The sequence below is a fragment of the Rattus norvegicus genome, chromosome 4, assembly GCF_021556685.1.
Source record: "Rattus norvegicus strain SHRSP/BbbUtx chromosome 4, alternate assembly SHRSP_T2T, whole genome shotgun sequence".
NCBI lineage: Eukaryota > Metazoa > Chordata > Mammalia > Rodentia > Muridae > Rattus > Rattus norvegicus.
The window spans coordinates 124,081,413-124,105,287 of NC_141537.1; the positions used below are offsets into that span (position 1 = coordinate 124,081,413).

Below are 23,875 nucleotides of genomic sequence, written 5' to 3' on the forward strand. Positions count from 1 at the left end.
TCCTGCCCTTAGTTTAGGGCCCGCCCAAAAGCATTGTCCTGTGCTCTAGGCTGGAGATAGACGTGCCTGACTGTCTTAATGGGTAAAGCTGTAAACCCAGGACAAGGAAAAGCAGTGTCTATCCCAGTTACTAGTTATCAGGCTGGAGTTCTCTACTCTACATAGATGGATATTAGTAGCAGAAAACCTCTCAGGTACAGGTGCTCCGACCCAAGTGCCTTACTGGCAGAGTCAGAGGCTGCAGCTGAGGTCCTTGGAGAAAAAGCCCTGGACTCCCAGTGGTCTGAACATTCAGTGACCTAGGCTTTAACCCCTAGGACATGGCAGCCATTGTAAGCCTAGAAATGACAGCTCTAGTCTCCAGGCTTTAGTACTCTTGACCCTCAATATTGTCACAGCTTTCAGGCCCCGGGATGCTGGGGCCATATGCCTTTAAGACTCAGTAGCTTCTCCTCTCAGCCTGCCTTCTTCAGCCTTAACCCTTGGTAATTTCTTGTCTCTTCCTTACTTCCCCTGGCCTTGCCTATGAAGCTTCTGCCCCCTCTCCAGGAGCCCCTCAGTTCCCTCTCTGGGGAAAACCATGTTAGAGAAACTTTCCACATGGACCACACAAGTGACCATGATATGATTCTGAATGGAAGTGTGTGTGCCAATCAGGACTCAGCCCTCCCTGAAAATTAAGGACTGAATTTGCATCAATCAAAGCATAGGATACCAGGGAAAAGACTACCCTTTGGTTGTCAGTAAAAATGCCCAAGAGTCATGTTGATTTCCCCAAGACTGATGATGGGCAGAAAGTCCTGCATCCTGCACAAGCTGTTTGAACAGCGGTGACTGAGACCATGAGTTGGTTTTGAGATCCAGCAGCTGAAGTCACAACTCAGAGTCCCAAGCTGCCTGAGGAGAGTTCAAAGCAACCAGAAACTATGAGGATAGTGGCAAGGTGGTAGGGCTGAAGGTCCTGGCCACCTGGGAAGGATCTAAGTGTCAGGATCACAAATCTTCCAGGACCCAGCATCTTAGCTTATGCAAAGGAAACAAACAGCCTGTGGTTTAAACCCAGCTCCTGGAAGGCAGAGGCAGGCCGATGTCTGTGAATTCTAGGACAGACTGATCTACAAGTCCAGGACTGGTGCACAGAAAAACCCTGTCTCAAAAAAGCCCTAATCAATCAATTAAGTGAAAAGTAAAAGATAATTATTGGGGGGAGGGGTGCTTTGCAATAGAGGCCTCTTTGTAGCTGTCTTAACAGTGCCTGACTCCTGCCCAGTATCCCAGGAGCCCACAATGACTTTTCAGGTAGGAAGGGAGGTGGACTGCATCACACTGCAGGATGGGAGGAAGAGAATAAGTGTGGGAGCCCATCTCTGGCCTGACTCTACCTGCTATGGCTTGCCCTGGGGTGCCATCATCCACTCAAGACCCAGTCAAGTAGAGAAATGGAAAGAGTGGGCCTTCTATAGCATTTCTTAATGGCAGGGCCAGGCAGCTGGGCTGAACCACAAGCCCAAGGGACCTATGTATGACAAGTCCTTCCCCTATGCCAGTATCAGTCACAAATGTTTCTCCCTCTTCCCCAGGCGCAAACTGTAAGCATCACTTTACCAGTTCATACAGGACTTGTCCAGCCTTAAGGAGAGGGAGGGATCTTGCGCTTGTCTTCCTGGGCACTAGGCCTGTTGTACTTTGTCATGTCACCCACATCTGCTGTGGGCACAGGCACTCAGAGTTTATTTCAGACAGGGAGTTTGCACTGTAGAGAGACACCAGAGTGAACTCCAGCCTTTGACAGATAAAGAAAGGACTGGGAGTGTGTCTTAGTGTTAGTGGGCTTCCCTAAACCATAAAGTCCTGGCTTACATCCTGATGCCACAAAATAAAAATAAATAGAAGAGAAAAACCTCCAGTGAGTGCTGTGGGCTGCAGATTGCACCTGATCTCAGGGACTTGTTGCCCTGATGCCAGCCTCATAGGGAATCCAAACAAGCAGCTGACCCTGTGTCCGCAGAAGGGATGTGGCTGATCCAACATTTAGCCTTGAGTGTATGGGATGAGGTGCTGCACCAACACTAGTGTCTTACCTGCCATCTGTACTCCATTTCCCTGTACAATGGCGGTAATATTAAACCTCATTGTGTTCAATGAGAAGCAGAGCTATTTGAGTAGCCTCAGGTTGGATACGTGCCCTGTAAGGACTTGATATTAGTATTCAACAAACCTAATTGGTTCCTGTTATGACAATGATCTATAGCAATTGATTATCAATTAATGGAGACTATGAAACAAATTACATTTTATACATTTAGCTTCAAATAGCAACGATGGTTCTAACTCCTGTTTTGGGTGGGAACCCAGCTCACACTAAAACCACGTCCTTCTCAGGATGCCTCATCCTCGGGGAATGTCTGCTTCCTTTGAGCCCAGCCCAGAACCCAGATACCTATCTGCCCCAAATCTCACCCAAACTCACAGGGTTTCTCAGACCAGAACCTAGTCCAGTCTTCCAATCATCAGTAAGTTTTCGCCTTCTAGGCTGCCACCTGGTGACTAAATTGAGAATAACTCAGCCCACTGTTGTCCCTAGAGATGAGCATCCATGGAGGCCACCAGAAAGATTGGAAACCAGGTGCAAAAGCCTGCCTCCAGGCGCAGGTCCCTGGAAGCTCCCCGGAAAAAGCTTCCTTCTGTCTGCTGCAAAACCCCCGAGGTGCGTGTCAATTATAGTTAAGTAGGAAATCGCCTTGAACTTTGGAAATTTCCAAAAACAACTTCAAGGCTATGGATCAGGAACCACGGAATGGTCCCCATTGTATGCATCCCCTAGCAGGGTTGATGCAGTCACATGGCACCCGAGATGGCCGCCATCTTATCTGGAGCACACTAAACGGCTCATGGTCATATGTGATGTATGTAACTATTCTTTCTCAGGAGCCTAGAATCTTGGTGCCATTCCCACAGAACATTACTCTGTAGCCTGATTCTGACCTGACCACATTTCTTTTAGTTTCCTGGAGCCTCTGAGGCTGTCCAGATTCCAGGGACGGGTGAAGCCCAGCCTCACACAAAGACATGCCTGAGAATGTGTGGATCTGATTTAATTCCATCTCTGCATGTTAAAGGAGCAGTAAGGAGGACAAGGAACCTTAAGGTTGGCCTGGACTAGCTGCATTGGGTTTTCAGGTTAGAGTCCATGACTCCTGGGGCACAATGTGCCTTCCGGGTCCTGAGAGACTGCTGCACTCCCTCAGTCAGTGAAGTGTTCTCTGTGTATTCCCTCAGAAGTCAAGGAAGTATGGACGCTTGACAGGACAGTTGGTCTTAGTAATATTGTGTACCCTGTATAGCTCGCAAATATCATTGTATTCTGGAAACTTCAACTGTATTGATCCTGACAATCGCCCTTATGTTCTGTTTCTGATAAAGGTTTAAAAAGTCTGATTGCTCTCAATAAAATTGCCACAGCTTAAGTTTTGCTGTGGACCCTCCAAACAGCCTGATGTAATTCCTCATGGTTCATCAGATGACCTTGGCCTGGTAAGCAAGTGCAGGCACTTACAAAGGAGGCTCTGTGGTGAGTGCCAGTGGAGGGTGAAGTGAGATGGAACAGCTACCAGAGTCTGAGGGAACATTTCTAGACACATCGGAAATCTGACAGCTGAGACGCTGGCTGAAATCTGGATGCTGGCCGTGCCTCTCAGCTTCGGTGTTGGTCAGGAAGAGGGGAGCTAGCGAGAGGCCAAAGCTGTCTCTGGAGATGGAGTCTTTAGTGCAGGTATCAGTGAGAAAAATGTCAGCATCTCATGTGGGTGCTGATTGCCGTGTGGGGCATCAGTCAGGGCCCCTCAGGTACATCCCCAGCCACATCTGTGAGGTATTAACGTTGATAGGGTTATCCATTCCTCAGAGTTCATGGCGCTGGAGTGGCGGATACCAGGGCTCGCCTCCCTGACATGTTATAAAGTGGTGTGTAACCTGTGATGTCCCCCCTTACCTCCTGTCATCCATGAGTATCATGTGATACATAAAGCAATGCCATTGTTGTGCAAATAGACTTCACACTGTATCTCTGGAGAACCCATAGTCAGGATAAGCATAGGTATGGGTTCGTACAGTTCAGCTTTGTAAGAATTACCTTCAGATGCAAATCCTGAGGGCCATCCATCCTTTCCCTTACAGAGGTCTTGAAAGGCCAGAAAACTCACCCAGTGACATGCGGTCAGTGAGCAGGGTAGTTGTGGTCCATGCCTAACGCACCGCTGTGTTCAGCTTATGTGACTCTCTCATTCCTTTAAAATGTTTACGGTTTGTTTTCTGACTGAATAACTTAGTCTGGGGTGAGAATCCCATGCAGTTGTAAGGTGACATAGGTGCTCCATGTGCCCATATGTCCCCCAAGTGGCGATGTTTTGAACATTCTGGTCAGGATGCTAAACTTGAGATTGTCTACCCCAATATAAAAAAGCCTTCAGTTGGTTACAAATGTTTTAAAATCAGATTAGACCAAACAGTTGGGATTTCTGGTTTTCTCCTGAGAACAGAGCTCTATACAGGCATATTATCAAAGTTCTTTGTTATGGGGAGGGGAATCAGAACAGGGAACAAAGTCAAGCCAGGCACAATGCAATACCACCTAGGGAAGGCATGCTAGAACTGACAGACAGTGGGTAGCTGCCTGTGGGCTATTCCTGCCCCATCCCCCGCCCCAAGGGCCAAGGGAATTGGGATTTATCCAACTCTGCAGCCGTCTACAGGATGTGGGAAGCCAAATGGGCACTAGACACCAGCTCCAGTGAGCAGAGAGAAACATGTGCAGCCTCTGGAGTTGGGCCAATAGTACTCAGAATCACAGAAGGGAATGCAGAGGCTGGGGCTGCCAAGGGAGTCCTACTCGTTCAGTTTGGTCCCAGCCTGCAACAGTACCTGGTACAAGGCAGTGCTCAGCCACCTCAGTCTGTAAGAAAGATCAGGAGGCTAAATGACAGCTAGGAAACCTCCAGCTTGGGCTTGGGAGGTGACTGAGGAGTCCAACAGAAGTCACTAAGGACCTAGGGACCCCAGCATTAAAAAAAAAAACTTTTCTCAGTCTCAGGCTTGGCATAACACCACACACACAGGAAGGCATCAGCAAGATGTGGTATAGCATAATTAGAAATGCAGATCAGTCTCTGTCTGAAGCCCCTGTGGCTGGGGACACCAGGTGGCATTCTGGGTAGCCTTGTGAAGAGAGTATTTTTATATTCTAGAGAGCTGGCCTCATGACTCTTGGATAGCCCCTGAAGTCACTTGTTTTCCAGGGAAACTTTCTACTCCTGAACCCCAGGGAGGGGAGAGGTGGTGAACATCCAGTTCCCAAGCAAATACCAACCTGGGGCACATGTCCTACCCCACAACTCAGGCCTCAGTCTCCATAGCTGCTCTGCTTTAGTCACAAGCAAGGGAATGACCTGTACTTGACTGACTGGTTATAAGATGGGGGGATGGGGAGTCCTATAGCCCAGTACTCTCCTCGGGGTGTTTAAAACAGCCCAAGATTGAAGCTCAAGGGTAAATGGACTGACTAGCATATCCCCGGCACCAAAAAGAGGAAAACTAGTCAGATCCGGCCAAACTCACGGTAACATGTTACTTTATTCTCCTGTGTACCATGAAGGATTCGGGTGTCAGCCCAGTAGAAGGCATTCAGGGTGAGTTTTGAGAGTTGTAGACCCTTCTGGGCTTCTTGGTGTTCCAAGGGTCTCTGCTGTCTTGATAGGAGCCCTGTGAATCCTTCCTTAGGGACTTTGTGGTACTCTTTACGCCATCATGACTGGTGGCATCTGTCAGCGGTGATCAACCCCACCTCCACCTCTCCCCTCCCTGGGGTTCAGGAGTAGAAAGTTTCCCTGGAAAACAAGTGACATCCGGGGGCTATTCAAGAGTCACGAGGCCGGCTCTCTAGAATATAAAAATACTCTCTTCACAAGGTTACCCAGAATGCCACCTGGTGTCCCCAGCCACAGGGGCTTCAGACAGAGACTGATCTGCATTTCTAATTATGCTATACCACATCTTGCTGATGCCTTCACCCTACTCCTGCATGTACACTGGACTCTTGAGCACAGGAGCCATTTCAATGGTGTCTCCACCCAAATGTGGGGTCCCAGGTCTCCAATCTGAACTTCACTCATGACCAGCTACAGAACTTCAAGAAGTCTCCTTGCCTCTCTGACCTCAGCTTCCTTATTGGTGACAAGTGCCAGCCACCTCATGTGCTGCTCAGACTGTCCAGCGGTTCACCTTCCCACTCTGCTAAAGGCCGGGTGACATGACCTTTCTTTGCAGAGGGAGGAGTTGGTCACCACCCACCTGTGTACACACGGACAGGACAAAGGCCATGAAGTTGGCCCACGAGGGGACATTTACCAGGATCACTGGGACTCAATGGTGAACCTTTCCTGGCTAGGGGCGGGCAGAGTGACACCCAGCATTGGCCAGGAAGACTTTTTTTTGCAGAGCTGTTAATGGTTAAGGGTTGCAGGGGGTGTGGAAAGCTGTTATCACACCTACCACCCCTTCCTGCTCAAGTGTCAGGGAAATGGAATACGAAGGACTTGCTCCTGTAGCGTTTGAGTCAGGTTCAATGTCACATGACTTCCCATTGTCACGACATATATTCCAACATTGCCACCTTTCGACACCCTCTAAGACTGAAAAAAATCTCACCCTCGGAGCCCACCAGGACCCCAAACTCACACCCATCTAACTTGAGTATGCCCTACAAGGAGTTTCTCCTCCAGCAAGTAACGCTCAGGCAACCTGCCTATCAGGCAGTGATACAAATGACCTGCCCCTTATGCCCTCTCTGGGCCCAATGAGGGGCTGGAGGAGGTGGCCCTGGGGCTGTCCCCACCCTGCTTGCCCCTGACTGCCCAGTCAGTCACTTCACACTTACCTTCACCTCAGTTTCAGCGGACATGTCCAGCCTCCAGGAACTGTGCTCTGGTCTGCCCCTTCGCCCCCTCCCTGAGAACCGGGGTCGCTGGGCTGGAGTGCCACATGCTCCGGTTAGGACTCCCGACCTCAGCCCTGAGGAAGAGCAGGTAACAGCTCCTACCCAGTCCTCCGGGGATCTGGGGCCCTTTGATGTCTTTTAGGTAGCCCAGGTGACTGAATACCCTTCTTTCTTTCCACATATTAGCCGTCCCTGTCCCTACCAGCTCCCAGGGAAGGATGAGAGGGTGTGTCAGCATCTGTCACCTGATATTCTTCAGGTGAAGCCACCCTGGAGTTACCCTAGACTCGGAATTGGGGTTCCCACATCCAGATGAGGACGCTGGGGCTTAAGGTCACCCAAACAGTCTGCAGTGGTGCTGAGGCCACCTCTAGTGAGCAACAGGAAGAGACAGGGTGTGAAGTGGCCCTAGCTCAGCAGCTTCACATGAACCTTGCCCAGCTCCAAACCCTGAGTGACTCTTTTGTCCTCTGCAACAGTTTTTCTTTGTCCCTCCCCCAAACCTCCCATTGACTTCAGCTGTGCAGCCACCATTAAGGACTCAGCAGTGCTGGGAGGGATGACAGTTCAGGTAGCCCCTCACCTGGTGGCTCCCTTTACACAATGGATTTAGGTCAAAGAACTTTCCAAGCTGCAAGACTGACGCAAGTCCCTGAGTCGTGGGAGGCTGCTTTTCTGAAGGACACTGAAGTATGAAGGCTACCACGCTCACCCACAGACTGCTCTCCTGGGGATACCATTCCTAGACTTTTCCAGAGCTGCCTACAGTCAGGGAGCATGCTTAGGAGCCGCTGGGGTAGAACACTGGTGGACAGAAGCTGGGAATGAGAGCAAGAAAGAAAGGAACTGGGGGTCCTAGAAAAGGGGGTAGTACCAGGCAAGGCAGGCCTGGTGCTGAAGAGAGGGAGCATAAAGTAGGGGTTGGGGGCTACCTCCTCTTTTCACTTGACCTGTCTGATTCTGCTGAGCTCGTGTCTCTGCTGTGGTTAATGTTCTTCCTCCTTGGTCACCTCCCCGCCAGGCACCAGTGCCTTGACCCTCAGCCACAAGAGCTGAGAAGACTCTGTTGCTCCGAGGGCCTCTGCTGACACTCCTGTGTCTGGGTGATAGTGAGCAGCCTCCACAGTGTTTTGTGGTGCAGAAGGGTAGCCAGGAACTGAGAGATCGAGCCCGCATAGGTCACCCAGTGTTTGAAGTATACGGCATCCTTAAAGGAGAGGTGACCTGCAGATTTGGGGAGTTAGAGTTATGAAGGGCTAAGTCTCCCCTCTACAGATGGAGTCCCAAAATCCAGTGAAAGTTTCTCTTTCATTGACTTCATTTCCAATCGGGTGTGTATGTGTGTGTGTGTGTGTGTTTGCATACACACACATGTGTACATGTATGGTTGTGTGTGTGTTTGTGTGTTTGTGTCTCTGTCTATGTGTTTGCATGTGCACACACATGTGTAGGTATGTTGGTATACATGTATGTTTGCATTTGTTCTGTGCATGTGTTTGCATGCGCACACATGTGAACATGTATGGTTGTGTGTGTTTGTGTCTCTATGTGTTTGCATGTACAGACACATGTGTAGGTATGTTGGTATACATGTATGTTTGCATTTGTTCTGTGTATGTGTTTGCATGCGCACACATGTGAACATGTATGGTTGTGTGTGTTTGTGTCTCTATGTGTTTGCATGTACAGACACATGTGTAGATGTGTGGGTATACATGCGTGGTTGTGTTTGTTCCTCTGTGTGTGTGTGTGTGTTTGCATGTGCAAACATGTGTACATGTGCGGTTGTGTATATTTGTGTGTGTGTTTGTGTGTCTGCCTATGTGTTTGCATGTGCACACACATGTGTAGATGTGTTGGTATACATGTGTGTTTGCGTTTGTTCCGTGTGTGTGTGTGTGTGTGTGTGTGTGTGTGTGTGTGTGTGTTTTCAGGTGTGCATAGTTTCTCCCTTGTTTCCACTCCTTCACACTGCTCATTCTTTCATTGCTCCATTGGACTCGGGCTTCATTCCTTGCTTTTCTTTGGCACTGCTCTACCTACTGTACTTTAGTGAACCTATTGTACCGAGTGAACACTCAGTACAGACCTGTTCAACCTTCACACTGTGCCTGCTCAGTTCTGCTCTTAGAAGCACTCTTCTCTGTGTTCAATCTCTCTCAATGACCTTTCCCCCTTAGTCCTGCCTCATCCACTGCATCCTGCTGGGCATGAAATGGTGGGCCTGAATGCCCATCTCTACCAACACACTATCCTGAGAGGCCTTTAACACGGTGGGTCTGCATGTCTGTCTCTGCCTACATACCATCTTCAGCTTGTTGGCTGGGGCCTCCCTTGGGGTGGTCTCTGGTGTCCAACAACACCAGCATGTGCTCACTGAGTGCATGGACAAGAACATTTGCTAAGAAGCCAACCCCACATCCTATAAGGCATGTAAGAGGGCTTTGAGGAGGCAGTGATTGTGGCAACTTGAACAAAGAAAGAGAAAGGGCTGTTTGGAGACAAGAAAAAGAGTACGTGGAAAGGCAGAGAAGGGCCTTCCAAATGTGTCGACAGTGGAGACCCCATGCAAGTAGAGCTGGGAGCAGGATTTGAAGCACCTGATACAGCATGACTGGAGAAGATCCGGTATGCTGAGGCCACTGTGAGGACAAGCATTGCCAGGATCGTAGAAGCATTTTTGTAGAGTTCCAGGCAGCACGGGACCTGCAGAGATCCATAAGGGTGGGAGGGGACAGTTCTGTGATCTGGAACTCACAGAGTCCATAGGTGAACCCAACCCCATACTAACCGTGTCAGTTCATTAGTACCTAGGAGTTGGACTCTATTATTAACCCCACTTTACAGACAGAGACAGGAAAGGAGGAACCGGGGCACACAGGTGCTGCTGGGGAAATTCTCTGTACATACAGCTATGTCTTTAGCAACACTACATCCTCAAATCCACATCTCACCACTGTGGTACTCAGCCTGGTCCTCACATCGCCTCTGATATTGGCCATCCCTTGCCTCTTACAAGGGCCTTGATGATTTGTAACTTTTCACTTGAAGATCCCAGAACAGTCTCAAGACCTTAACAAAGCTATTTGTGAAAAGTGCCTTTCACTGTGTAGGGCAATATGCAGGCTGTGGATGATAATTCAGACGTGGTGGGGCCATTACAATGGCTACCATATCAGCTATGCTCACTGCCCATCCCAGAACACAGCCTCTGTACCATTTGCCAAGCTACAAGCCTCTCTGGGCTTAGAGTGGCTTTCCTCCCCTAAGTCTGCAGTCCCTAGACCAGATGAGGCCAAGAAAAGAGAGCTTGAGGTCTGCCCTCATAAAAAAGGTCAATGGCCATCTGGGGAGGCTTTTTTGAAGACAAAGCGATGTCCTCAGAGTGGCTCGACTAGTTTCTGAGTGGAGCAGAGGCAAGCCAGGTGGGGAGGGAAGATGGATTACCTGGAGGGCCCCAGGGCCCTCAACCCAGCCACCTCTCACCCTCCCCCTTCCAGCTGGCACTGAGGAATGCCTTACGCTACTTCCCACCTGATGTCCAGAAGCTGTTGGCCCTGGAGTTTGCCCAGGAGCTACGACAGTTTGGACACATCTACATGTACAGGTTCTGCCCCAGCATTGAAATGAGGTAAGCCCTCGTGGGTTTGGCTTCAGATAGGGCTGTGTAAAAGTCAGAAGCCTCGGGGGCTTGGGGGGAATCTGTGAGTAAAGGGGAGGTCAATGTATCTGAGGTGGGGGAACTGTGGAGATAGCACAGTGAGTTGACACCCTTATGCAAAGGAAACAGGAATTGAGGTGTCTTCCTGGGCAGGGGCTAAGCTCTGACACTGGCCTGCTTGGCCAGAAGATGAGGTCCTCACATCTGCTAGTATTTGCTGCCACCTTCCATGGAATCGCTGCCCAGGGGTATTTGATGAGTGAATAAAAGAACAAATAACTAAACTACCCAAAGGTTGAGGGCTCTGGAAAGCAGCCCTCAGCTCCCTCTGTAGTCAGGTTTGAAGTAGAGAGAGAGAGTGATTGGAGTGGGCTGAACTTCCTGCTCTGCGTATGTGGGAAGTCAGGATGCCTGGCAGCTGGTGGATCTGGTGCTCCACACCCATCCTCATCCCCCATACCCCCCGCATGCCTCCATGCCCACCCCACACCCCACACTCCCACTCCCACCCCCACACTCCCACCCCTGATTCTAAGGACTTCTTTCAGGTGCCTTGTCAGCTCAGCCAGGGCAGACTCCACATCTTAGTGGGACAGGATGCCTGAGAAGTCCCTTGCTGTGCCCATTGTGGGACTTTTTCTTGCAGGGCTTACCCGATTGAGCAGTACCCATGCCGGACACGGGCAGCTGCAGCCATCATGCACATGATCATGAACAACCTGGACCCTGCTGTGGCCCAGGTACTGTCAGGGAAACTGAGGCCAGCACAGTCCAGAGAAACATGACCTGAGATTCCGAGTAATGCTGTTGAGCCTTTAATGCACTTACAAAGCTGGCGTTAGAAAACAGTTCTCTGTAACCAGGAAACAAATATAACAAGAATATATAACAATTCAGTGATATAATTGCACCTAGAATTGTAGCTTTCTAATAGCCACCTGAGACTAAAAGTATCTAATAATATTTTATCATACGGTATCTTGTCATTATTAATGTTATTCCTTCTGTCCCTCTCTTTACGTGGACTCTTGACATGGAGGACACATTTCACATAGACAGCCATGCTCAGTAGCCCACATGGCTAGTAGCTGCTATGTGTCCCTTCAGACTTTTCTCCTTGTCCCCATTTCATTGTTCCTTTGAGTATAGCTGCAAGTAGGGTCTCCACTTCTCCCTGTCCACAGCCCCATCTCAGATAATGCCACATCTTCTTCAGTTTCCACAGGAGCTGGTGACCTACGGAGGCAACGGGCAAGTGTTCAGCAACTGGGCCCAGGTATGGTGGCCAAGCAGGCACTCGGTGGTCCATGGTTCTGCCTCATGCCCAATGCTTCAGCATTAGCAATTACCTGGAGATGCTTCCCTTATAAAAAGGAGTAGAATGGCATTATGCTCCCATAGGAGACCCTGGAGATTAAAGAGGATCTAGACAAACAATGCCATTAGACTGACGGTGTCTGCAGGAATCCCTGGATCTAGGTATGGGTGCAGGGTGCCAGTTCACACTTACAGAGTCCTCCATGTGCACTGTCCATCCAGTTCTGGCTGACCATGTCCTACCTGTCGAAGATGACGGAGGAACAGACTCTGGTCATGTACAGTGGACATCCTCTGGGCCTCTTCCCCAGCAGCTCCCATGCCCCACGGCTGGTCATCACTAATGGGATGGTGAGTCTGAGGCAGCAGGCTTGCAGCCTATCCAGGGCTGGGCTTGGGAAAGGGGGTGCTGTTGGTAAGGAGGGAATCAGGCACCAGTGCACCACTCACTCTCTGTCCCTTCCTCTTCCCAGGTCATTCCCAACTACTCCTCCAGGACAGAGTATGAGAAGCTGTTTGCCTTGGGGGTGACCATGTAAGTCACTGTGTCTGCTCTCTGCTATGAAGTCCGTCCTTAGTTATGTTTGGTGTTAAGACAACAGGGCTGCGTCAAGCCTGGCTTCAGAGAAGACTTTCAACTACACCATAGTATAGCAGAATCTCTTCGTTCTCACACAGCTGCACCCTAGTAGCTTTGTGCAAATGCTTACTGTTTTTTGTAGCCAAAGAAACATACAATTTTGGATTCCATTGTTTCAAAAGATTTTATCCTGAGTAACCCCAGACATATAGAAAGTTGGCTCACAGACACAAATGTCACACAGTTGATTTAAGAGAGACATAGAGACACTTGTCCAGTCCCAGACTCTATGCGTCTCAGAGAGCTTCTATATAATAGAATAAGGTGATTATTAAAGAAAAAAGAACATTGAAAATAAATTTCAGGGAATACCACCAAAATCCTATGGTAAAAATACAAGTGCTGAAGCCAGGGATGGCGGCACATGCCTTCCATACCAGCCCTTGGGAGGCAGAGGTGGGTAGATCTCTGAGTTTAAGGCCAGCCCAACCGACAATAGGAAGCTCCAAGATAGCCAGAGCTACATGTAGAGAGACCCTGTGTCAAAACAAGCAAAAAGTACAACTCGCTTTAGTATGTCTGTCTATCTACCTGTTGATCCATCCATCCATTCAGCCTATGAACCTCAAAGACTATTACAAAAACTGCTGGCTGGGATTTGATCTTTGTTTGTTTTGTCTTTTGAATTAATATCTGCATGCACAGTCAACCAATTGCTGGTTGAAAATGTTTGAAATCAAATCCCATACTGACGAGATGCAGGTATTTTCTTGCTGTTGTTCCCTGAACGTCAGAGTGTGGTTACTGTAACCACCTACACAGTACTTCAAGACTTGAATTACTCAGGTTCTGTGCAGATGTGGGCTATGTGACATACAGTGTTTGAGTGTCAGAGGATTTGGGTGTCTGCTGAGGGGAGTCTTGGAACCTGGCCCTCTAGAAGATTCCTTCAAGAGACACACTCATTGTCCATGAAATGTGCTCTGACAAACGGTGCAGATATGTGACTTACCCCATCAGGTACAGACCCTGTAACCAACCGGAAGAGCTGTGCTGGCCCTGCCGGAGGTGTGAAAGCTTTCTGCGTGCTGTAAAGCTAACCCAGGTTCCGCATCTAAAGGTTTCATCAAATGCATGGAAGGAGCCTTATTCCTGAGACCCCAGGGGATGTGTCTCCTGTGTCCTTCCCAACACCCTTCATGCCCATGGACTTTGAGCCAGGGGTAGAGACCATCATGGCGGCCTCTTTACTTTGCCTTTCCCCCTGGCAATACAGCCTGGGAGTCTGTCTGTGGAGCACCAGCCTGGCAAGTCACTCTCTCCTGTGGTATTCAGCAGCACCATGCTGATCTCTCTTGCAAGGCTTCCAGTGTTCAGCACGGCATGGAAGGTGTTCTGCTTGATCTTCGTGGACCTCTGGGACCATCATTCAGGGAAGGAAAAAAACACGTAAAATGGAATGTGTGGAGTGAAGAGCCAGTGACTTGACCTCCAGGTGACAGTCCACAGTGTGACCAGAGTACAGGACCCATCACTACCACTATGTGCCCTGAATTTACAGTCATCTGAAACAGACCCCTATAGTAGAGGAAAAAGGGACTCAGAAAACCCAGTCGCTTTGTTGCTGGCTATAACCAGCTTCTGTGAGTCTTTCTGATGTTGCTATTGGACATAGACACTCTTCCTGCTCCAGTGGAAGCAGCCTGAGGTTAGAGGTCTGAGGGCTTACATCCTGCACCACTTCTTCCTCATCGTGACCTCAGGCTTGTCCCATGCTTCTGTTTCATAGGAAGGGACTAAAGGTCAAAGTGACAGAGCTACAGATGTCAGATCTGGTCTGGCTGTGGCGCTGAGGGAGGTGTGGGGACACTGACTGCAAAAGGGTAAAAGTTAGACTTGGTGACACACACCTATCATCCCAGCCTTGGGAGGCTGAGGCAGGAGGATCCTAAGGCCTGACTGAGATACAGTGGGAGTTCAAAACAAGCCCGGGCAACTTAGCAAGGTAAAAAGAAAAGTTTTCAAAAACAAAAACAAAACAAACAAAGCCTCAGCTGTTGCTCGGCGGTAGAGCTCTTACCTGGTAGACGTGCAGCTCTGGGTTCAATCCTCAGTACAGAGGAAAGGTGGGAACTGCAGCAGAGGTGGGACAAGGTCTGCTGTGCAAGGAAACTGAGAAGACCTGAAGACCAAAACCTTCCTGCCTTCAGGGTGGCAAGGCTAGTCATGTAGGGGACATCCTGTGTGGGAAAATGTGGGAACAGGCTTAGCCTGTCCGTGGAGCTGGTCAGCACATTGGGCTGGAGGGTAGGGGTGCCCCTAAAGGAGTCCCTAAAGGCTCCTGCTTCCATTGCAGAAAGCTTTTGGTCCTGCAACTTTATGCTGTAAACTGCCTTGGGAGCATTATGTGGCATTTAGCTGAGCACCAAGGAACAGACTGTCAGTGCACATTCCTGGGCCTGTGTCCTGTGAAGCCTCAGGACCTAGACCTCATCTAGACAGAGGGGACATTCAGAGGTCCTGTCACATAGGCCTGTGTGGTAATTGTTCAATCACAGAGGCACAATCTGCAGGACTTGGGTATTTGCACAATGCCTCTCAGCTCAAGAACTCTACCTAGAGTCGACTCCACAGAGCCCATAGTGGGTTCGCCATCTCCAGAATTGTTATTCCAGCATTGTTCTCTTATGTCTGTGATACTCATGCACTCCTTCAAGATAAGGGGAATGCCCTCCTTTTTGCTTGCTTGTCTTTTTGAAATAGAGTCTTGCTAAAAGCAAGAATTCATGATCCTTCTGCCTCTGCCTTCTGAGTGCTGAGACGGTATGTATCATGCCTACATGTCTCCATTTTTAGAAGAGAAAATGAAGGTTCTGAGTGATCGGGGATATTGCATGGTTGTGTGGTAGACTTGATATTCATTCCCAGGTCTGTGACAACACACCCTCAACTCAGAGAGAAGAAGAGACTGGGGAAAACCACTGAGAGGCAAGAACCTAATAGAAGATACAATGAACTTTGCATTGAAAAGCAAGCAGCACAGAGCCCTTGAGAGTCTCCTAGTTTTCAGCAAAGAGGTAGATTAAGCAAGCAGAAAATGCTACTGTCCTTGTTACACTGCTCAAAACAGTATTTGCCAATTTCCAAGCAGTGGTAATGGCCACACTCAGGCAGTGCTGGTAACATCACTAGAAATTCGATGGCATCTAATAATGCTGGAAATATCAGGGACTGGAGAGATGGCTCAGCAGTTAAGAGCATTGACTGCTCTTCCAGAGATCCTGAGTTCAATTCCCAATATCCAAATGATGCCCTCTTCTAGTGTGTCTGAAGAGAGTGACAGAGTACTCACATACGTGTGTGTGTGTGTGTGTGTGTGTGTGTGTGTGTGAGAGAGAGAGAGAGAGAGAGAGAGAGAGAGAGAGAGAGAGACTAGAAATATCTGTTTCTGACAACCTCACAGCCTTCCTGCCTGCTTCCTATTTTGAAGACACAACCCACAGGTAGAGGGAGGCAACAGGAGGTCACACTGCTACAACTGTTCATTCATTCACATGGAAAATCAGAGCCAGCAGTCTTCCCAGAGGGGGGCCGAGTGCTATGGATTTGAAGGCCATCTTCTGGGAAGCCACAACCAATAATTGCCTGTTCTGATATGGAAAGGACTCAAGGACACTGTGTGGGAGACAAGCTATAGAAGCAACCCTTCGGAATAAAGCCCCACACTCAAATAGGAATCCTGCAGAGATTTTTCAACACACTGGCTGTGGATCTGGTGTGTGCAACATGAGGAGTCTCACAGATGTGTGCTCGATGCTGCCACCTTGCCATGTGTCCAGTGTCACCCCAAGAGTCCGGCTCCAGTATGAAGATGCCTCACAGTTAAGCCTACCAGATATCATTTGAATGGAATCCTACAGAACATGCTCTCCCACACACCACGCCTTCGCTGGGCCGTATGTGGCGGGGACACATTATCTCCTTTGTGTCTCATCCTGCACTTGCATAATCTCTTCCATCCATGTGTAGGCATTTCAGTGGCTTCAGATATTGATCACTGCTGATAAATCTCCTGTGAACACCGTTCTGAGTGACTGAGTAGACACTGGCATGTAGCGAGGGCATGCTGGGGTGTGTTCAGCCCTGCTCTGCCTAGCCCAACTATCCCCATGCTCGCTTTTAGAAATTAGTGTTGTGACAGATTTTAGGAGAATAAGATCTGTTTGTAAAAAGCCAGTGAGGTTCTAGCATATCATATTCTCTTACGTTGTTTTGTTTTCACTTGGCTTTAATTTTTAAAAATATTTTGGTGGGAGTACAGAGAAATGGTTTTCACCATGATGTTTTTATGCATGTATGTCATTTTAGTTATTTTTAAAGTTTTGTCTTTATTTATGATTATGAGTGTTTTACCTGTATGTATGTCTGTGCACCACATGTAGGCAGTGCCCATGGAGACAAGAAGAGGGTGTTCAGTTCCCTGGAACTGGAACTATGGGCAGCTAGGAACTCTTATGTGGGTGCTGGGAACTGAACCTGGGTTCTCTGCAAGAACAGCTAATGCTTCTAACCACTGGACTGTCTCTCCAGTCCCCATTATAGTTAGTTCTTATTTGTCCTCCCCACTGTTCCCAGATGCCTGTCTCTCCTTCTTGTTAGTCCTTTTTTTCCCTAAATAGTACCCTTCTGCTTTCATGGGACATATATTCTTGTTTCTCCCCTATAGATTTCCTCCCTCCTTCTCATAGTGCCCTTTCTACTTTCAACACACACACACACACACACACACACACACACACACACACACACACACACACATCTATATTTCACAAAGAAGTGAAAATATGTGACATTTGTTTTTCTGACCCCAACTCTGGTTTATTCTGGCTAACATAATGATCTCCATTTCTATCCAATGGAGAATGTAGGGGCACCTTGAGAGTGGCCCAAGGTTTACTCTAAAGCTCCTATGTTTTGGCCTTGTCTTCTCTGCTCAGGTATGGACAGATGACAGCGGGCAGCTACTGCTACATTGGTCCCCAGGGAATTGTCCATGGCACAGTGGTAAGAGATGAGCACACATGCTGAGTGGTGGGTACCTGCAGGTGGATATACTGGGGACGGACAGTTAGCACCCACCTCCTCTGCCTACAGCTCACTGTGCTGAATGCCGGTCGGCGGTACCTGGGCATCGAGGATTTGGCAGGGAAGGTCTTCGTCACCTCTGGGCTTGGTGGGATGAGTGGGGCTCAAGCCAAGGCTGCGGTCATTGTTGGATGTATTGGGGTGATTGCAGAGGTAAGCTGGGGAGCTTCTGTCTGGCCCTTCAATTCTCCCTGAGTCATTCACTCCTGCCTCTCCTTGCTGCTTGCTTTCCTTCTTCTCCCCTTCTTTTTATCCTCTCCTTCCCCACCCCCACACCTTTCCACTCTTCCCACACCCCCTCCCCAGTCCTCCCCTTCTTGTTTTCTTTCACCAACCCCCTCTCCTCCTTCCCCAGCCTCCCTGGATGGATCCCTATGGCTACACATGGGTCTTGCTTGCACAGTGACCACCGCCCTCCATGTGCTATACCTGCTAAGTTCTGGCCTGTGAAGTTGTAACATTGTATGCACAGCCATTGTTTCTGTGTCCCATCAGATGCAGAACCTAGATGAGAGAGGAAAAAATGCTCGTGAATTAATTAGTTTAGAGCACCCCTTCCCCAGATTAAGTGGCTGACATCAAACAGAGGAGGTATACAAGCTGCTCCTTGACAGAAGAGTGCACAGGGAGGGGCTTGCCCTAGTGACTCTCACATCTGTTTGGAAGATGCCACAGTCAAGGAGGGAAGCAGGGGGCAGCGGAAGGGAGGAGCTTTGAGATATGTCTTGGTGACACACCAGTGTCATTTGACTTAGTTAACACTACCTGCCACTTGCGTGTCTGAGCTTTGCAAGGACTGTGTTGGGCTGCAGGTAACAGAGGAATACCTTAGCAGCTTATATAAATTAGAGTTTTATTTTTCTCATGTAACTGACAGTGCTCGCATTGTCATCACAGTTCAGCAGCTCAGTGATGTCAATGTTAGCTCCTCTGAACTCTCCTGGGCTTCTCTCATGGAGACAAAATCGGTACATCATCCAGCCATGCCACTCACACTCAAAGCAGAAAGAAGTGGGAAGAGACATGTTGGCTCTGGCTGACTGTCTCAGCCATGTCTCAGAAGCCCCTTCTTTTTTCTCATTGGTTGTAGTGACTGCCCTGAGGCTGCATCAGTGGAGTGGGGTACATGGGGTGGCACCTCTCGAGGGGTTGTTTGTTCAGGGGTGGTGTGTAATGGGCCTGTGTCCCGTGGCCTCAGGTTGACAAAGCTGCACTTGTAAAACGCCACCAGCAAGGCTGGCTGATGGAGGTAACCGACAGCTTGGACCACTGCATTGCGAGACTCAGGTACAGCAGCTAGCTGTGTGGGACTCAGAACACTTGACCCTGAGCACTGAAAGCAGGGGAGAGAGCATGACTTGGGCCATTCAGTGTCTGATGCCTGACCACAGGTATCATCCAGAGATTCCACTATGGGAATGTCATGGGAGGGTCTCTAGATATCCCATTTCCCATGGATTATGACTGCTGGCTTGTGGGTGGCCGTGAAATTCTCTTATATTGTTCTCCTAATCACTGAAATGTTAGTTGTGTATCACCATGCCTGACTTAATTATATTCATCCTCTTATCTGTTTCTATGTCTTCAGATAAATTTGGGATCCCTACCACTTGCATGCCCTGCCCCCCTAAGTGTGTTTTACAGAACCCATTAGAGCTGAAGTCCACATTTCCCAGAAACCATTGCAACTCAGCTCAACCAATTGGGGCATTCCAGCCTATTCTCTCTCTCTCTCTCTCTCTCTCTCTCTCTCTCTCTCTCTCTCTCTCTCTCTCGTGTCATGGGGTCTGAGGGAACATAACTCATCTTATCACATATCTCCAGGTCTACACTCACATGGGTCCACACTCACATAGGCCTGGGTAGACCCACAATAACAGAGAAACCCACAGTCACACTCAGGCCTTCATCCGTCCAAGCCCATAGTCACAAAGGCTCAAATTCACACAGGCCCATGTGGGACAGCACACAGACTCACACCCATCAGCCCACAGTTACACACAGGCCCACAGTCAGACAGACTCACACTCACACACAGGCCTACAATCACACATAGGCCCACACACTGACATAAGCTCACTCTCACACCAGCAAGCCCTTGGGAGCCTCCTCTGCCTGCCACGTTTTGCCAGCATTGAGCTCCCTGTGTGTAAGCAGAGCAGCGACATCCAGGGTAGCCAAGGGCAGGTGTGGGGCATCTATTCTGTCCTTTTGCCCTTCTAGGGAAGCAAGAAAAAAGAAGGAGGTACTCAGCCTCGGCTACCATGGCAACGTGGTGGATCTTTGGTAAGTGGAAACTGATGGCTTGGGTACCTCAGGGGTGCTAAGCACGTGCTTCCAAGTCACCAACTGAGCCTCAACTCTGTCCTTCCTGAAAAGGCCATCATCCCCACCCAGCCCCGTGCAGCCTTTCTGCCCATGCACTTTGTAAAGGAGAAAGCAGATGCTGCCTACAGAGTGTGTGGGTGAAGTGAGGGCTGTCATCTGGCCTTCCTCTAGCCCAGGTATGTCTGCCCTTTCTCTGACCACCCTGCTACTTCCCCCAGGGAGCGCCTTGTCCATGAACTGGACACAACAGGGGAACTTTTGGTGGATCTCGGGTCTGACCAGACATCCTGTCACAACCCGTTCAATGGCGGCTACTACCCTGTGCAGCTCAGCTTCTCAGAAGCCCAGAGCCTCATGTCCTCCAACCCTGCTGCCTTCAAGAACCTGGTACAGGAAAGGTGGGCAACAGGAAAGAGCAGCATAGTCTGCAAGGTCCTAACCTCTCTGAGCCTCAGCTTCCTTTCTTCAGAGGGGATCGTGGGCACAGTATTCTTGGGAATGGTGGGACAAGCTAAATGGATATTTGTGAAATCCCTAGGGCAGCTTACATGTCCTTGCTGGGTTCATGCTGGGACACTTATGGTGTCCTGTCTGGTACATTGAACCCCAGAGTTTAGGGGTCCACTAAAACACAAGGGCTCTTGAGGGGCTCAGGGTTTTAAGTAGACATGGGTATCGGTGGCACTGGGGACAGCCACAGTGAACTAGAGGAGGCTGATTCTACTACGAGAGACTTTCTGGCACCGGGGTTTAGCAGGGCTTGGGGAGGCTTGATGGGGTACGGCTGTGGAGCTAGGTCAGAGGCTGACCATCTGTTTGTTGCAGCCTGAGGAGACACATCTCAGCCATCAACAGGTTGGCCCAGGAGAAGTTCTTCTTTTGGGACTATGGTAATGCCTTCCTCTTGGAGGCTCAGAGAGCAGGTAGGCAGAGGGGGAAGCTGGACAAGTGGTACCTGGGGCCTGTGTGAGCATACCTGGGTGAATGCTTCTCTCCCAACTTCATACCCATAGCCCAGCCACATGGCCACCCAGTGAGTACCTGGAAGATCTTATTGTGCCTTTCCCGAGTTCTTCCTTCTGAAAGCTGATGCTGCCAGACTGGCAGGCCTCTCTGGGCCTTCACTTCTCCTTGCATTAAAAAAATATAAAAGATTTAACATCCACAAGAGAGTGTCTCCTTCCCTGCCTTCCTCTATGGCCATTTGCAAGGTCACTTGCAGGCCTAGTAGGGTGGCAATGAGGCTGACAGTGAGTGTGTGGGTTATGCCTATTCCCTACACCTAGACCACACAGAGGGCAGTATGCCATCCAGGTCTGCACTGTGCTGATTGTCTTATTTTTGCCCAAGGAAAGATCTTAAGACTCTGTTCCCAGCCTTTCCCAGGGCCCCTTGTTTAAGTCACTGTCTGTGTGGTCATGGGCACTCACACAGGAGCAGATGTAGAGAAGAAAGGAGCCAACAAGACGGAATTCCGCTACCCCTCCTATGTCCAGCACATTATGGGGTGAGTGATGGAGCCCCATTTGCAGGTGTCTAGCACCATTTCTGCTTTTCTCAGGACCTAGGACCTGGCCTTCCAGCTAGAAGAGCCTCTGGCACTGATCACCACAGGCCTCGGTGCTGAGACCTCACCTAGCTGGGGAGTAGACAGGCAGTGATCACAGCATTTCCATATGACACATATGTATAGAAGTGTCTTCTGCAGGGCCTCAATAAGAGGACCAAGGGGTCTGGCAGTCAAGGTTACTCCCCATGCACACCACCCTGCCACATACCCATTCATTTTCTTAAATGATGTGTCGTTTGGATGTTAATTCAATCCTGAAGACCAAGACCTGCTGTGGCTTGAAGGCCTTGTGCCAACTGGCTGTTCAGGGCAGTTCTGAGAAGGCCCAGTGGTCAAGAGAAATTGGAATGTAAAGGGACCCAGCAGGAACCAGGGCCAAGGTAGACCTATGGAGGAAGCTGAGCTTTCCTTACAGGTCTCAGTGTCCACAGAGGTGGCCAGAGAAGAGTGGAAGACAAGGCCGCAATCCAAAGAGGCAGTAGTTGCCTTCTGAGCCTTACTGCTATGGGTAGAAGCAGAGCCAGGGGTTGGCTGGGACACTGGGGTACAGAGTGGCTGTGTTTTCCCCCAGAGTTACACCCGGTCTAGCTCAGCAAGAATGAAGCTAAAATGGCCCAAGGCCATAGCATCCCTCTGTCCCACTTCAACCGCCACAGAAGCTGAGTCACCAGGAAAGGTGGGGCTGGTCCACACATTTACCCACCTTCCTCAGCTATTTAATTTAGATGGCTGGTTTCCATGCAGGCTCTATACGTAGTTTGAGAAAATGCTTGTCTTTGTCCCCATTCTCTATTCCTGCTGCTAGTGGAGAAGTGGTACAAGTGGGAGACGGGAGCAGAAGGCAAGGAGAAGTCAGAGGAGCTAGGAGGTCCTCTAAGACTTATTGTTTAGAAGCCAATAGCTTGAGCTTATTCTGGGGACTGCCCCTCCCCCCTAGACATGCCACTCCCCAGCTCAACAAAAGGGTGCAGGCAGTCCAGGAGGTTGTGGCTAAGGAGACATCTGTCCTTGCAGGGATATATTCTCCCAGGGCTTTGGGCCCTTCCGCTGGGTATGCACATCAGGAAACCCCCAGGACCTGACTGTCACTGATCATCTGGCCACATCTGTGCTGGAGAAAGCCATTGCTGATGGAGGTGATACTTCTGGATGGGTAGTGCTCAGGAGTGATTGCTCTCCCAAATCTCCTGCTTCTGTGGGGCTCTTGGTGGCTTGTGTCAGATTCTGCAGGAGTCAAAGGACCACAGGTTGTTGCACAAGGGGACCTCAAGCACTTTCAGATCTCACTCCCTGAAAGCTGTTCTGAGTATGAAGCCCTTGCACATATCAGGCTCTGCCCTCCAGCTCTGTGCTCAGCTCCACCCCTCTCCCTGCTGGTTGCAAAGTCACAGGGGACTAAGTCAGTCAGCTATCTGTCACCACGACAAACACCTAAGTGAGCAAGCCTTCCCCTTAAGTTGTGGAGGTTTTCTTGGTTTCCTTTAGGCTCCTCTTTCAAAGGTTTCAGCAGTGGTCAGTTGGCTCCTTTATTTTGAAGTGGAACTCTTCGGGAGCAGAGGTGGCTGGAGTCCCAACATCTCCTTCAAGGCTCCCCCAATCATCTCACTTCCTCCCACCTCTTAATGTTTCCATCATCCTCCAATAGTGCCACAGACTAGCAAACAGCCCCACAATCCCCAGGGTTTGCTGGGTATTGATGAGCTACTACCCCTCTCTAACCCAACCACTCTCATTCAGGCCCCCTCCCCCAGGAGTAGGGGAGGGAGTCATTTGAGCATTGGCATTGAGGGACACTTCTCATTCACTTCAGCTGACTTTTTATGAGTATGCCACCCCATGCCATGCTGGGCCCTGTCCACACCCACCTGATGCTCGAGTTCTCTGACATTGGGCCCCTGGGTTCATCTTGGCCATCAGTGTAGAGATTTGGTTCTGCCACTGAGCTGAGTGCCTGTGGTCTTCCTGTGTCTGTATGTCCCCCGCTGCTTTCATAAGACACACTGTCCTTTCTAATGTATTTGGTGTTGTCAGTCAAGTGCAAAGAGGAGGACAGACCAAGTGGCGGGGAGTGGCTGGGGCTTTACATTAGGAAGTCTGGCCCACTGCTTTCCCAGCTCCTCTAGCTCAGAACAGCTGGCTTGTCCTAAGAAGGAACATCTGGGTGTCAGCTGGGTACCTGCTATCCAGAGCTCTACCAGGAAGCTGAGTGCTCTCACACCTATAGATGTGCTGGCATAAGACTCTCCAGCACAATCAGCCTCCAGCTACAACGTGATCAGCCCT

At 49.6% G+C, this 23,875-nt stretch overlaps 1 protein-coding gene across 1 annotated transcript in view; it reads left to right on the forward strand.

Annotated features, from left to right (window-relative positions):
• The first annotated feature begins 6,923 nt into the window (after nt 1-6,923).
• Nucleotides 6,924-23,875, forward strand: part of Uroc1 (urocanate hydratase 1) — a 31,574-nt gene continuing 14,622 nt past the window's right edge. The window contains exons 1-14 of the mRNA NM_001431883.1: nt 6,924-7,079; nt 10,492-10,622; nt 11,299-11,392; nt 11,869-11,928; nt 12,192-12,320; nt 12,443-12,504; nt 17,547-17,613; nt 17,704-17,847; nt 18,893-18,981; nt 19,918-19,980; nt 20,241-20,420; nt 20,848-20,945; nt 21,457-21,529; nt 22,607-22,728. Of these exons, the coding sequence (NP_001418812.1) occupies nt 6,954-7,079; nt 10,492-10,622; nt 11,299-11,392; nt 11,869-11,928; nt 12,192-12,320; nt 12,443-12,504; nt 17,547-17,613; nt 17,704-17,847; nt 18,893-18,981; nt 19,918-19,980; nt 20,241-20,420; nt 20,848-20,945; nt 21,457-21,529; nt 22,607-22,728 (1,438 nt within the window). The 5' untranslated portion in view covers nt 6,924-6,953. The remainder of the gene's footprint in view (nt 7,080-10,491; nt 10,623-11,298; nt 11,393-11,868; nt 11,929-12,191; nt 12,321-12,442; nt 12,505-17,546; nt 17,614-17,703; nt 17,848-18,892; nt 18,982-19,917; nt 19,981-20,240; nt 20,421-20,847; nt 20,946-21,456; nt 21,530-22,606; nt 22,729-23,875) is intronic.